This window comes from Oratosquilla oratoria, chromosome 27 (genome assembly GCF_046742065.1).
Source record: "Oratosquilla oratoria isolate Oo_2021 chromosome 27, ASM4674206v1, whole genome shotgun sequence".
Classification (NCBI taxonomy): domain Eukaryota; kingdom Metazoa; phylum Arthropoda; class Malacostraca; order Stomatopoda; family Squillidae; genus Oratosquilla; species Oratosquilla oratoria.
Window position 1 is genome coordinate 46,945,108 of NC_134803.1, and position 15,000 is coordinate 46,960,107.

The 15,000-nt window shown below is 34.9% G+C and overlaps 1 protein-coding gene across 1 annotated transcript in view; it reads left to right on the forward strand.

Moving 5' to 3' along the window:
* Positions 1 to 334: 334 nt before the first annotated feature.
* The window catches only part of LOC143040012 (uncharacterized), a 30,456-nt gene continuing 15,790 nt past the window's right edge, over positions 335 to 15,000 (forward strand). Inside the window, exons 1-7 of the mRNA XM_076210542.1 lie at positions 335 to 368; positions 1,663 to 1,785; positions 1,880 to 2,003; positions 7,968 to 8,065; positions 8,365 to 8,483; positions 9,136 to 9,479; positions 12,723 to 12,912. Coding sequence (XP_076066657.1) covers positions 1,675 to 1,785; positions 1,880 to 2,003; positions 7,968 to 8,065; positions 8,365 to 8,483; positions 9,136 to 9,479; positions 12,723 to 12,912 — 986 coding nt within the window. The 5' untranslated portion in view covers positions 335 to 368; positions 1,663 to 1,674. The remainder of the gene's footprint in view (positions 369 to 1,662; positions 1,786 to 1,879; positions 2,004 to 7,967; positions 8,066 to 8,364; positions 8,484 to 9,135; positions 9,480 to 12,722; positions 12,913 to 15,000) is intronic.

Genomic DNA, 15,000 nt, shown 5'->3' on the forward strand with positions numbered 1-15,000 from the left:
GAGTTGAGAGTCTGGTAGCACTCATCTATTTTCTTGCAATTCAGCTTGAAGTTTAAGGTTTTCATTCTCTATCCTAAGTCTCTCAGTTTCTTCCCTTTTAACTTCTGTTTCTAGTCTAGCTACCTGTAACTTCAACCGTAGTTTGCTTAATCGAGATTCACCTTTCTCTCTATTCTCTTCCTCTTCTTCTATTCTCTTCCCCTTCTGAAGTGACAGGCTCTCTTGCTGTCCTTCCTTCATTTCTCGTCCCTCCACTTTCATCTCGATTCCGCACCATTGTTACCACAAAGCTCACTAATTCTGCCTTATTCACATAATGGGCGTGATTAGCCTCTAGACATCGTGCCACCAGCTTCAACTCGGTTACGGTAAGACTTTGAATTCCCCTCTCTGTGGGTTGTCTCATTACAAACTCCCATACCTCCTCTTCGTTTGACAACCTCATTTTCTCACACTATTGATCCTATCTAATACTAAAATTCTCGTTGGTAACTCTTTCACTTTACCGTTAAAATCTTGGCAATGCGTCACCAATTTATTGATACGATTCTTAAGAATATTTCTGACTTGTAACATAAAGATATTCCAAGATTATATGAATGATTCCCAAAACCATATGTCTTTGGAATAATCTGTTCATAGAAAATTATTCAAGGTCGCCATGCACTTTTTATCATGAAAAGTGAAAAAATCACAATTGGAAAGTTTAAAATTATTCATCAAAGTTAATAGGATTAACAAGATAATTATAACTAAATACATATAACTGAATAATAAATTCTAAACATGATTCCAAGTTCTTCACAATTTTTAACGGGGGTGGCGTCACTTCTATAGACTTCACACATAACCCAAATCAATTACTAGCTGAGTTAAATATACAAAGAGGGGGAGGAAAGGACTTACTTAATTCGCAGCCGGAATATCTCTACTCCGTCCTCTAGAACTGTTTATCTATCACTCAATTAGAACGCGCGTGAAGCATCCCTTCCTCCTGTACAAAATCAACCTCTGATTTGTCTATAAAACCAGCGTCTATGGAGTTTGAACCTGATTGGCCAAGACAGACTAAACGTATTTACACGCAATCTTGGTGACGCTATTGGTACCAAATACGACATAAACGTATTACACACTACTTTGAAATAATACATAAATTTGTACTGTAACCACAGAAAAACATAATACTCATTTGGTTTGACATGATTACAGAATGAAACACAAAAATAACAATGCATCTTACCAAGCTAAATATGATTCAATGGACCCAAAACGTTTTCGATCTCCCTATGTGTGACGTCGAAAACGTAACGCTCTATTCTCGTCCGTAGAATAACTGACGTCTTTTCTCCCAAAATAATGATTATTTTCATACATTACGTATATAGGATACTCATATAACAATATATATATATATGTATACACACACACACACACACACACACATATATATATATATATATATATATATATACATATATATATACACACACACACACACACATACACACACACACACACACACACACACACACACACTATATATATATATATATATATATATATATATATATATATATATATATAATTTTATCTATTTACCTATTTATTTATTTTTTATCTATGATTTGTTGCTATTGCCACATTGTGATTTTTTTCCAGACTACGTCAACAATGTTCAGGCGATTCCTATCTCCTCCTTCCCTCCACTCCCTCTGCCTTCACCTCCTCCTCCACCATCTTCTCCTTGGACTGCTTCTTCAGTCTGGTCCTCACGGAGTGCAGGTAAGTAGTGGCATAACGGTGATCAATAGTTTCATTTTTTTTTTCTTCTTTTTTTGACGCTGGATGTATTGTGACTCATTTGTTTGTGTTTCAGGGAGTTCACCGTCGATCAAGACTTCCAGGGAACTCACTGCGCAGAAGTTCCAAAGACCTCAATGCCAACTTGAAACCTGAGGAAACTGAAAATGGGATTTTACGCCCAAAAACCTTAGTCAAAAGTAAGTACCCCACCTTTCCATTATATCTGATTTTTATTTCATCTTACTCTAATTTATTTGGTTTCATTTTATTTAGTTTTATTTAATTTTATCCCGTTTTATCTCATCCAATTTCATTTATCTAAACAATTCTTATTCTATTTATTTTACTCATTTGATTCTATTTCATCTATTTCATTTTGTATTATTATTCTAAGTCACATAAACTACTTTTACGATATATTTCAATATCCACTACTAATACCTCATGGAGGTAAGGGTTATACGCACAATTTGAAAAGGCAAAAGAAGGTAAACGCACTGAGTTCAGCTAAGATTGATGTACCAAAGGATGGTAAAAGATTATCACCATGTATGTATTACGCAAACCTTTACATGGAAAGAAAGGATGTCTTCAATTATTTGACTAAAGGACACATGCTTTTTCAGCAATTTGTCGTAGATAATTACGTTAAAGTAGAATCACACAGACTATGCTTTATAGTTGACAACCAGGCATCTATATGCAGAGAAAGGTGTGACATATTAAAGGCGGACGTTGCGTCGGCCAAAGAAAGGGGCCAAAGAATTATAATCCAACCAACTTTTGTGGGCGGTCCGCGTTACATGAAACAGCGCCAGCAGGATGCATTGGCGCTTGTAACACACTATGGGAGTGCCGATTTCTTTATTACCTTTACGATGAACCCAAAATAGGAAGAGCTGCGGGCAGCTGCCGTAGAAATGAAAGGGAATCCAAATACTGGCTGCTGCGATAGACCTGATTTGGTTAGTCGGGTGTTTAAGTTAAAAGTAGAGGCTTTAATAGATGATTTTACTAAAAATCACATTTTTGGCAGAGTTAAAGCATTTTTATACAGCATTGAATGGCAAAAACGAGGTCTGCCTCACGTTCACATTCTTTTATGGATGGAATATAAGGTAACAGCGGAATTTGTCGATGAAATCATATGTGCCGAAATTCCCGATTAAGAAAAGGAACCCAGATTGTACGAGATCGTAACAACTTACATGATTCATGGGCCTTGCATCGGCTTTGATGAAACTAACGTTTGTTGTAAGGAAAGGTTAAAGAAGAATGGTGTTTGTTGTATAAACTTTCCAAAACCATGTCGGAATGATGTATTATTTGGAAATAACGGTTATCCCCAATACAGGCGTCGTGCTCCAGGAGAGGGAGGCTTCACGTTCGAACGTAAGGTCAAAGGAAAGACCATTACTGTGGATAATTCCTGGGTCGTACCCTATAATCCTTATTTATGCCTAAAATACAACGCTCACATCAACGTGGAGTGTTCGAACTCCATCAAGTGCATAGCGTACGTCACAAAGTACGTGAACAAGGGGTGTGATAAGATTCTATACACCAAACATAAGGAAGGCGAGCCGGTAAACGAAGTGCGTAACTACCTCGAGGCAAGGTACATAAACGCAAACGAAGCTACTTGGAAGATCTTCAAGTTCCCAATCCATAGGAGCTTCCCACCGATTACTTCGCTCGATTTGCACTTGGAAAATGAGAATTAAATTTATTACAGGGAAACTGATTTGGAGCATAAGATCAGCGAACAAGCAAATCAAGATACCCAGTTAACAGCATTTTTCAAGCTTTGCAAAACGAACGAATTCGCTAAAACCCTGTATTACCCCGAAGTTCCAAGTCACTTTGTATGCGAGCCGTCGACACTAAGACGGTTGAATTATTCTACCCCAGAATGCTCCTGACACACAGGAAAGGTCCATCGGGTTACACAGATCTGCGTACAATAGACGGGATCCTTTACGATACCTTTCGGGAAGCCGTAAAAGCGATGGGTTTGTTAAATGACGGGGAACGTGGAAGAAAACTATAATTGAAATTATAAACCACACCAATGATCGATCGCAATTGCGTGCTACATATGCAAGTACGTTGGTGTTCTCTGATTTGGAAGACCAATCGGATATCTGGAAAGAAACGAGGGACTTATTTGCGAGCGATTTCTTAAGAAGTTCGGGTTTAGACGAATACAATGACGAAATCTACTTGGATGCGCTCAATGACATACAACAACAGGTTTGGAACTGTGGTGGTGGTGAGATAAGCGCTTATGGATTGCCTCCTTCAAGGGGGAAAGAGAAAACCTCAAATGTAATTAGACGCGAAAAAGCTTACAATACCGATAGATTGAATGGAGAGGTTTCAGAAAAGATTATATTACTTAACAAGGAACAGCGTGTTATTTACGATGCCGTAATGGAGTGTGTAAATAACAGGCGTTCTGGTGGTTTTTTCCTGAATGCCCCTGGCGGGACGGGGAAATCGTTTGTGTTTAACCTGTTATTGGATACTGTACGTGCAAATAGTGAAATAGCATTAGCTGTTGCTCCCTCGGGTATTGCTGTTACAGTTTTACACGGAGGCCGAACGGCCCATAATATGTTCAAAATTCCAATAATGGAGCACAATGAAGTGAAACCGTGTAGCATTAAGCTAAATTCGGAGCTTGCACGGCTGATTAAGATGACTTCACTTGGGACGAAGTGGTGATGGCTAACAAAAATACAACAACTGCATTGGATTGCACTGCTAAAGACATAACGGGTAACATTGTTTTATGGGTGGCATTCCGTTCGTGTGTGCGGGTGATTTTCGACAGATTTTGCCCGTCATCAGAGGCGGGGGTAAGAATGAAGAGTTGAAGTATAACATCAAGAACGCGTTTTTCTGGGAGGATTTACGTAAGTTCGAATTAGTACAAAATGTTAGATTAAAGGCTGAGGATAAAGAAAACAGGACATTCACAGAAATTGTTTTACGGATTGGCATGGGTGAAACAGGTAGATTCAGGTTTCCAAAGAAATTTTACATTTTGGTCAAAACAAGGGATGATGTAATCGAAAAGGTCTACGAAGAGCTCGAAGCTAACGCCATCAGCTATCTATGTTTCCAAAAAAGAGCCATAATATGTCCTAGAAACGAAAACGTGGATTACATAAATGTGGTGATCTATGAAAGAATCAAAGGTGGTGAACATATATACAGGAGTGAAGATAAACCGACCGGAAACGATGAAATTAAAATTCAAACTTCGGTATATAACACAATGAATTCTTCTTCTATTCCGTTACATGAGTTGAAACTAAAGGTAAGATAAGTTATCATGATAATGCGAAACCTATGTTCACCTAAACTTTGTAACGGTACCCGTATCATGGTTACGAATCTGGCAAAGAACATAATTGTCGGGAAGATTTTAGGTGGGGTGTTAAACGGTGTTCAGGTCATTATTTCAAGGATTTCCCTAGCATCCAACGATACACCCGTCAACTTCTCCCGAAGATAATTCCCCGTCAAATTAAGTTTTGCTATGACTATTATTAAGTCGCAAGGGCAAACTTTTGACAAATGTGGGTTATTGTTGGATTCGTCCGATTGTTTTGCCCATGGACAGCTCTTTGTGCCATGTTCAAGGGTTACAACCTGGGACTCATTAATTATCTTCCGAGGTTACCATAAGGTTAATGGTGAATGTGTGGTGAAAAATCCGACAAACGTGGTATATAAAGAATTTTTTTCGGACATGCCATCCATTAGGGAGGGAGAGTCTCTAGTGAAAGGTATCGACAGCGAACAGGTAATTCCAGGAGAGGAACCTGAATTGGGAACCGTTGAGATTCCTGCTTCAGCTTACGATATTAGTGAAGAAGCCGCAACGGCAATGATCTTGCCTGATTAAGACTATGTCGTCGACGAATCAGAATCAGACACATCTGTCCCCCTTAAGGTTTGGGAAAGGACTTTCCAAGAAAAAGAACTAAAACAAGAAATATCTCAACTCCTGGAGATCGCAAGGAATATTTTAAAACGGGATGCCGACGAGTACATCGAGAGTGTCCTATCGAAAAAAAAATGAAAATAAAAGAGACCGGAGGTCTTGGAGCGAGCGAAGCGAGCAAGCGCTGCAGGCCAAGGCACCCACGTCGTAGCCGGTGCCTTGCATATATATATGTATATATATATGTGTATATATATAAATATATATATACATATATATATATATATATATATATATAGATATATATATTGCAGAAACCACAGGGAAATTAAAGTCGGAATACTAAACGTTTTCGTCTATTACGACATCCTTAGAGTACAAGAAAGAAAAAACAGTAGAACACAATATTTATACAGAAGTAAGAAAACAGGGAGAGGTTATAACAAAATAAAACCTTCGGACATTATACATACATTTAATTACACATGGAAATGTTAATGGTAATAATAAAAATATACATACACATTCATATACAGTACACATGGAAATAAGAAAGGTAATAGTAACACAAAACAAAACAAACAAAAAAATCCAAAAGAGCAAAACCATGTGGCCGAAAGGTCCATAGGACATTTGCTACAATTAGGAAACTTGGTTAAATATCCTACGATTATAAAATTGTTTAACCATCGGGTTTGAAATATCCAAAATATGTTATAGATAAAGCACAACATAGGGCCAGGAAGTCTTATTTCTATACAACCCAAAAAGATACTTTTTGTAAGAAAAATCTTTTAGTAATTCCCTTTTATGATAATCTTGTGAGACTTCCTCGCATCCTTAAGGAATTTAATATTAATGTTATTTTCAAAAACAGTACCATCAAAGAACTCCTTATTAAAAATTCCCCTTGTAATAATGTGGGATGTGTTTATAGTATTCCCTGTAAAAACTGTAGCTCCTGTTATATTGGCCAAACAGGTAAAGAATTAAATATTAGGATGAAACAACACAGGTACAGTATAAGGACGGGCCAAATGTCCAGTGGAGCCTTTGTCCATGTTAGAGACACAAACCACAACATTGACTGGGACAACGTTAAGAAAATTGTTGTTTGTAATTCAGCTTTAGATAGGAACATCATTGAATCCTGTTTCATAAAGAACAATTTTGATAATAATATTAACTTGAGTTTAGGTTTATTTAAACTAGACAATTTCATAATTAATAGGATATTAAAACAGTACCAAATTTCCTAATTGTACCAAATGTCTTGTGGACCTTTCGACCACATGGTTTTGTTCTTTTGTATTTTCTTTTTATTATTTCTATGTGTATATGAATGTGTATGAATTTTTTTCATTTACTGTTACCATTAATATTTCTATGTGTATATGAGTGAGTATGTATGTGTAACGTCCGGAGGTTTTATGTGGCTATAACCTTTCCAGTTTTCTAATTTCTGTTAAATATTGTGTTCTTTTTTTTTTCTTTTTTTTTTGTACAATTTGATAATAATATTAACTTGTGTTTTGGTTAAACAATTTTATAATCGTAGGATATTTAACCAAGTTTCCTAATTGTACCAAATGTCCTACGGACCTTTCGGCCACATGGTTTTGCTCTTTTGGATTTTTTTGTTTGTTTTGTTTTGTGTTACTATTACCTTTCTTATTTCCATGTGTATATGAATGTGTATGTATTTTTTATTATTACCATTAACATTTCCATGTGTAATTAAATGTGTATGTATGTATAATGTCCGAAGGTTTTATTTTGTTATAACCTCTCCCAGTTTTCTTACTTCTGTATAAATATTGAGTTCTATTTTTTTTTTCTTTCTTGTACTCTGAGGATGTCGAAATAGACGAAAACGTTTAGTATTCCGACTTTAATTTCCCTGTGGTTTCTGAAATATTTTTTCGTCACGCGTTATTGTGATTATTTTTGCAATATTATATATATATATATATATATATTCTTTCTTTTAATGGGGTTGTTGGGATGCTCTTCTGAAAGGTGTGCATGGTATGAGATTATATTTATTATAGTTTCAAAAGGGGGTTTGTCTTCTGCCCTCTACAGTTCTTGTTCTTGTTTCTTGTGAACCTCAAAGAACACCACCGTGTTCTCTGAACTTCCTTGAATGTGTAAAATCTCAACAGCTGACAGACATGACCTCTGACCTCGCCTTCCTCTGCCGCAGAACTCAAGGAAAAGACTTCGGTCATCGGACTCCGTCCCGGAGAGTCGGTGACGATCTCGTCCTCAGACAATAGTGAAATCTCCAGGTGGCGTATCATTGTAAGTAGACATCTCATCAGCCGAGTGAAAGCGACTGGTGATGATTGGCTCCCCTAACAAAAAAAAAAAAAAAAATTCCTTACCGAGTGGTACCTTCATTTTAGTTTGATTACCTCCGATTTATTTAATTCAGTTATGTGGCACCCTTCCCTCACGTGGCCTTGCTCTACATAACACAACAATTATATATAAAACCTCAAGACAAACAACTTTGTGAATATCATATTCGTTCCTAACAATATTTGTACATAAGTCGAGAGTATTTATGCCTTACCCAGGCTTATGCTATTTTCATCCAGGCTTTAGACAAAAAAAGTGGCCTAACTGTGGAGTGGTCTGAATTCTGCATAGGTAAGTCTTCAGAGAAATGCTCCTCCGACCCCCACCTTAGGATTAAGACGGATGAGACTTCGAATCGGTAAGCGTCCTTCAGGTTTGGGTGGACCTATCTACACACACACACACACACACACACACACACACGGCCAATGAGATTCAGGCACAAAGGTACAGACTAATTCGCACAAAAGTGCGTGCAATGGGACGCTGGAGTGCATAGTATGTCGTTAGCACGCAATTTCCTAGGTACTTACATCCCAGATTAATGTGTCATATTCCGCAACAACGGAAGAGGCAATATGTAGCAAAAGACGAATGCTCAATATGTACAAATTTTATTCTCTACCCCTTGTGTTGTGATGCCCTGTACTACCCCATATTCAAGTTTTCATGTACAGCCGGCAAGATCCCAGCTTGGGCCACATCCTCGTGGTTGACGTGCCAATAGCGCCTGTGTTTATGCTTTAAATCTTCAGCCAACCTTTGTTACGTCCGGGAAACATATACGCGCGAGTGCCATATCTTGAGACTCGGTGGGCCACGCGGAAATCTTGCCAATTGCAAGTATTCTTCAAACATCTGAATGGGTAGACACAGGCGCCCCACCCCCTGAAGACAAATACATACACGAACTTACATAAACAAGACAAAACCCATTTGCACTAATGCAGTATCAGAACTCATATGACTGCTCCCACGGCCTTCTTGAATTCAATATCACTCCATTGCAGAGTCTGTGGATGTGAGCTGCCGCCTGTGTCCAAGGCAGATCACGAAGTTTCTGTCGCTTTCGTTGGCAATCATCAAGAAGACAACTTCAAATGTATTGTCAGGGCTTCTAAAAACTCAGACCAAATATGTGATCCCTACTCGTGTTATTACTATTATTACTACAATGATTATTATTGTTGTTATGAATATGATTATGATTATTGTTGTTATTATTATTATTATGATAACAATTCCCCCACAACTACCACTCCTACAACGTCCACTCCTACAACGTCCACTCCTACAACGTCCACTCCTACAACGTCCACTCCTACAACGACCACAACGAAAAACTCTACTTGTGGTGAGTACCAGCATAGAAACTGAGTGCGTGTGTGTATGTGTTGGGGGTTTATATTTTGTAAACTAAGAACAAATGGTGTCGCGTATCACCTCTCTGAAGACCGAAGGTACATTGTACTTTTCTTATGGCAGATTGAATACATCTTCGGCAGCCAGGCTTTCCTCTGGATGTGATGTGTCTTACTGCATTCTCCCTAACCCTAGTAGTGGGCGTGGGACTGGGATGATTCTTCACCCACAGGGAGCTAAGGCAGAAGGGACAACTAATTTTTTTTTTTTTCTTTTATGATGGGTGTGGGATGGGTGGATGTTTTGACTCAGCTAACTCTTTATTAGGGGAAAGGGCTCTTTGTTATATGGATATACATAAATCTATATATGTATATATATATATATATATATATATATTTATATATATATATATATATATATATATATATATGCATATATATATGTATATATATATGTATATATATATATATGCATATATATATGTATATATATATATGTATATATATGTATATATATATATATATATATATATATATATATCTGTAATCATATCTGCTGAAGAGGATCACAGTTAGTGATCGAAATATACGGATCTTTTTACTTTCGCTTGTTCTCCGAAAGTGGGTCATTAGTAATATATATATATATATATATATATATATATATATATATATATATATATATATATATACATATATATATATACATATATATATATATATATATATATATATATATACATCATTACAACCTCGTTGGTGTGTTTTGAGGAGGGAGAGATAGGCAAGAGGATCGCTTATAATAGATTGCTCATCCGTCGGCAATTTGAAACCGTTTTCGTGAGACTATGATATGCTAGGCACCACAAGATATAATAAATGAATAAATAAATATATAAATAAATTGACAAATAAATAGATAAACAAATAAATAAATAAATAAATAAATAAATAAATAAATAAACATGCAAGGACAATTTACTAGTTTTCATGAGTTCTTCTTTACATGAATGAAATAGATCAATATAAGAGGTGGGTTTCTTCAAAGACTGGTAACCAACAGTGAGAAAATAATTTTATTCATAAGATGTAAGGTATTACTAAATCAATCTCATATACCTTCTGCCAATGCAACAGTCAACAAAACTATATGCCGTATTCTGAACGGCCTAACATATATCGTATGCTAAATAACACTTTCCCTAACTAATACATCCTAGGTTAAATATAACTTTACCTCAATCAATACATCCTATGATAAATATTACTTACCCTAATTAATATATCCTATGATAAATATTACTTTCCCTAATTAATACATCCTATGATAAATGTCACACTTGAGAGGTCTAGAATGGTAATAATCAAAGCTGAACAGTATTCAGTACGTACTACCTAATAAACTCAGGCAGGGAGCGATAAAGAGAAGGCCAAGCTCGGCCCTTCTATAGGTCATAAAAAAGGGCGTGGCTTCGCAATTTGGATAAGAAAGCCGGCTCTACAAGTTAGGACCTGCAAACCAACCGGCTGAAGTACATGAATTGTCATCACTCTGGTCGTGATCATAATAATAATAATAATGATGATAATGATGATAATGATGATGATGATGATGACGATGATAATGATAATATATATATATATATATATATATATATATATATATGTATGTATATATATACATATATATATGTATATATATTTATATGTTCGTAAAGGTAGGTAGCAGATCTTCCTTAATACATATAGAATTAAATTTGACCGCTGCTTGTGCAAGAATAAGCTTCTTGTTGAAGGATTCAACCTTTCTAATAGTGCTTCTTTGTTCTTCATGAAGTCGGAATAAAAGATTGCCGAAGTTCATAGTGTGTATTATACGACGTTTCGCCCTTCTTAGAGCATTTTCAAGTACATTTAAATGGTAATAGAAACAATTTATATATATGACAATAGGTGAATTGGGAAAGCTTACACAAAATAGTGAAGAAAGATCAAAGATCTTATGTGGGAATTACGTCCGTGGCACTCCGTGGGGTGCTGGGAGGGTCAGTTGTCCACCCAGTGAAGCTAGAGCCACGGAGGTTGTACCTCCCTGTACATTTATGGATGGAGCCTTCTCTCGAATATGAACTTCGGCAATCTTTTATTCCGACTTAATGAAGAACAAAGAAGCACTATTAGAAAGGTTGAATCCTTTAACAAGAAGCTTATTCTTGCACAAGCAGCGGTCAAATTTAATTCTATATATATATATATATATATATATATGTATATATATGTATACATATATTTAAATATGTATATGTATATATATATGTATATATATATAATATACATACATACATATATATATATATATATATACATGTATATATATATATATATATATGTATATACACATATATGTATATATATATGTATATACATATATATATATATACATATATATATACACACATACATATATATATACACACATATACATATATATATATATATATATGACATATACATAATTGTAGAAATTAAAGTTCTAGCAAGGAACCGGAGACGTAATATAAGTAATAGGGCCAATCCAATTGCGAGCATCTTCACAATTCTTTTATTTCAAACAAATGTTTCGCACAAATACAATGTGCATCATCAGTGTGGAAAAAAAAAGAATAATATTTTCCATTAAGTGACGTGATAAAAAAAGACCTACCTTTATGTAAGTAGACCTACTTAAAATGGAATAATTATGAAATTATATTCCGTAATACTAAAATCAACTATACTATAAAACATGCATTTTCTTTTAAAATACAAACTAAACATTGCTTAGAATATAGAAAAGCCGAGTAATAATAAAAAGGTATAAAAAGCCATATTTATATATACATACATCCATATATATATCTATATGTATATACATATACATGCATACATATATGTATATATATATATATATATATAATACTATATATGCATTATATATATATATATATATATATACATATATTTATATATATATATATATATATAATACTATATATGCATTATATATATATATATATATATATATGCAAATCCATAGCATTTTATCAAGCCTGATCCAATGAGTGTTAGGTAGAGTTCCATTGTCCAGGCCAAATACCTTGTGGAGGATCAATCGAGAATAAAGTTTCGACATCAAGAGAGACATCAAGGTATGACGCATAACTTCTGACATTGATTTGCTCTTCGTTTAACAGCCAGCTGTGGGAAGATCAATCGAAATGCAACTCGAGACAACCGTGTCGTTGGTGGGCAACCAACTAAAAGGAATGAGTACCCGCAATTGGTGAGCATCTACAGTAACACGACTGGAAAACATGCTTGTGGTGGTGTAATCATCTGCGATCGTTGGATCGCTACAGCAGCGCATTGCTTTGACTCCCTTGGGTATGTATACAGTTGATCAGACAGATCCAGGTAAAACCTCTCTACTGGTGTAAAACAATAGAGATGATAGGAAGATGACTGAAAACATTATATTATACGTACTCTCTCTCTCTCTCTCTCTCTCTCTCTCTCTCTATATATATATATATATATATATATATATATACATATGTGTATACATATATATATGTATATATGTACACATATATATGCATATATATACATACATATATATATATATATATATATATATATACATATATATGTATAAGCATATGTAAAGATATATACATATATATATACATACATACATATATATATATGCATATACGTAGATATATGCAAAAATACATACATATATATATACATATATATACATATACATATATATATACATATATATACATACATATTATATATATATATACATATACATATATATACATATACATATATATACATATATATATACATATACATATATATACATATATATATACATATATGTATATACATATACATATATACATATATATATATATATATACATATACATATATATACATATATATATATACATATACATATATATACATATATATATACATATACATATATACATATACATATATATATATATATATAACTGAAAAACAGAAATATATTCATTAATGATCTTCTTATGGAGATTTTCCAATCGTCTTTCTATATACTTGACTTCGCTACTGAAAATAGCTATAGTTCGTCCGAAGGACATAAGGCAAACTTAGGGGAAGATTCAGTAATCTTCTCTTGAGTTTGACCTATGTCCTTTGAAAAACTATAGTTATCTTAAGCAACGAAGCCAAGTCTATAGTTAGACATTCTCCATAAGAAGATAATTAATGCAAGTATAGCTGTTTTCGTCAAAGAAATCTGTCTACAGGGAAACCTACTGCTGAAATACACACACACTGACACACACACACACACACACACACACACACACACACACACACACACACACACACACACACAGACGTCGGTCGAAGTGACAACGAAGTTTGGACTCCGGAAAAATCTACAGTTTTCGAGGATCTCAACGACGAGGGAGTACCTGTGTTGTATTAATAGGGAAGGGGAATGCTCGTGGTGTAGTGGGAAGGTAAAGAAAAAGGAGAGGGGGAGGGATGACTGAGGTCAATGGAAGGAAATGAGGAATGGGACGAAGGGGCCCAGGAGGTCAGACGACATGTCAACAAGAGAGGGGCAGACGACAGTGGTGATGTCGAAGAGATTAGTAAAAATGTAAAAATTAGAAATATAGATATGAGCAGCGCAATGGAAGGTGAAGATAATTATTTCCATGGATTTAATGAGGGAGGAAATGACAGCCTTCCCCGACTAGTAAATCTAGAGGAGAAACTAAAAGAAATGAACGAAACATGGGAGGTTAGGTTTAACCAATTAACGCTAGTTACCCAAAGAGTTGATAAACTGGAGGAACTAAAGAAGAATCAAAACCTAAAGAAATAGAAGAATTAAAAAGACAGTTAAAAGAAGTAAAGGATGAGAATGAGGAACTAAAGAGGAAGAATAAAGAGTCCATTGCAAAAGAGGTAAGTGGTTGGAAAAAAATACAAGAGAACAATAAAATTGAATTTAGAGGTATAGTAGAACAGCATATGAAAGAACAAACTAAGAAACATTTATTAAAGTGATGAGGGAGAAGGAGAATATAGTAAGAGACTTAGCAGATAAAAAGAAATGTATAATTATATTATGGATGGAAGAGAAGTATAATCCAAGTAGGACTACAAGAATAAAGGAGGAAAAGGAAAAAGTAAATAAGATATTAGAAGTAGTTCAAGAAGATGAACCAGAAACAGGGAAATAAACAGAAGAAATATATAGACTAGGGAAATACAATACAGATAAGACCAGACCAATTAAGGTTAAATTCAGGTCACAAACGACAGCAGAGAATATCTCAGCAAAAACAGGGAAACTAGCAGACAGTGAGTAATATAAACAGGTATGGATAAAAAGAGAGATGAATAAAGAGGAAAGAGAGGATGAGAAAAATAGAAGCTAAGGAAAAAAACGAGA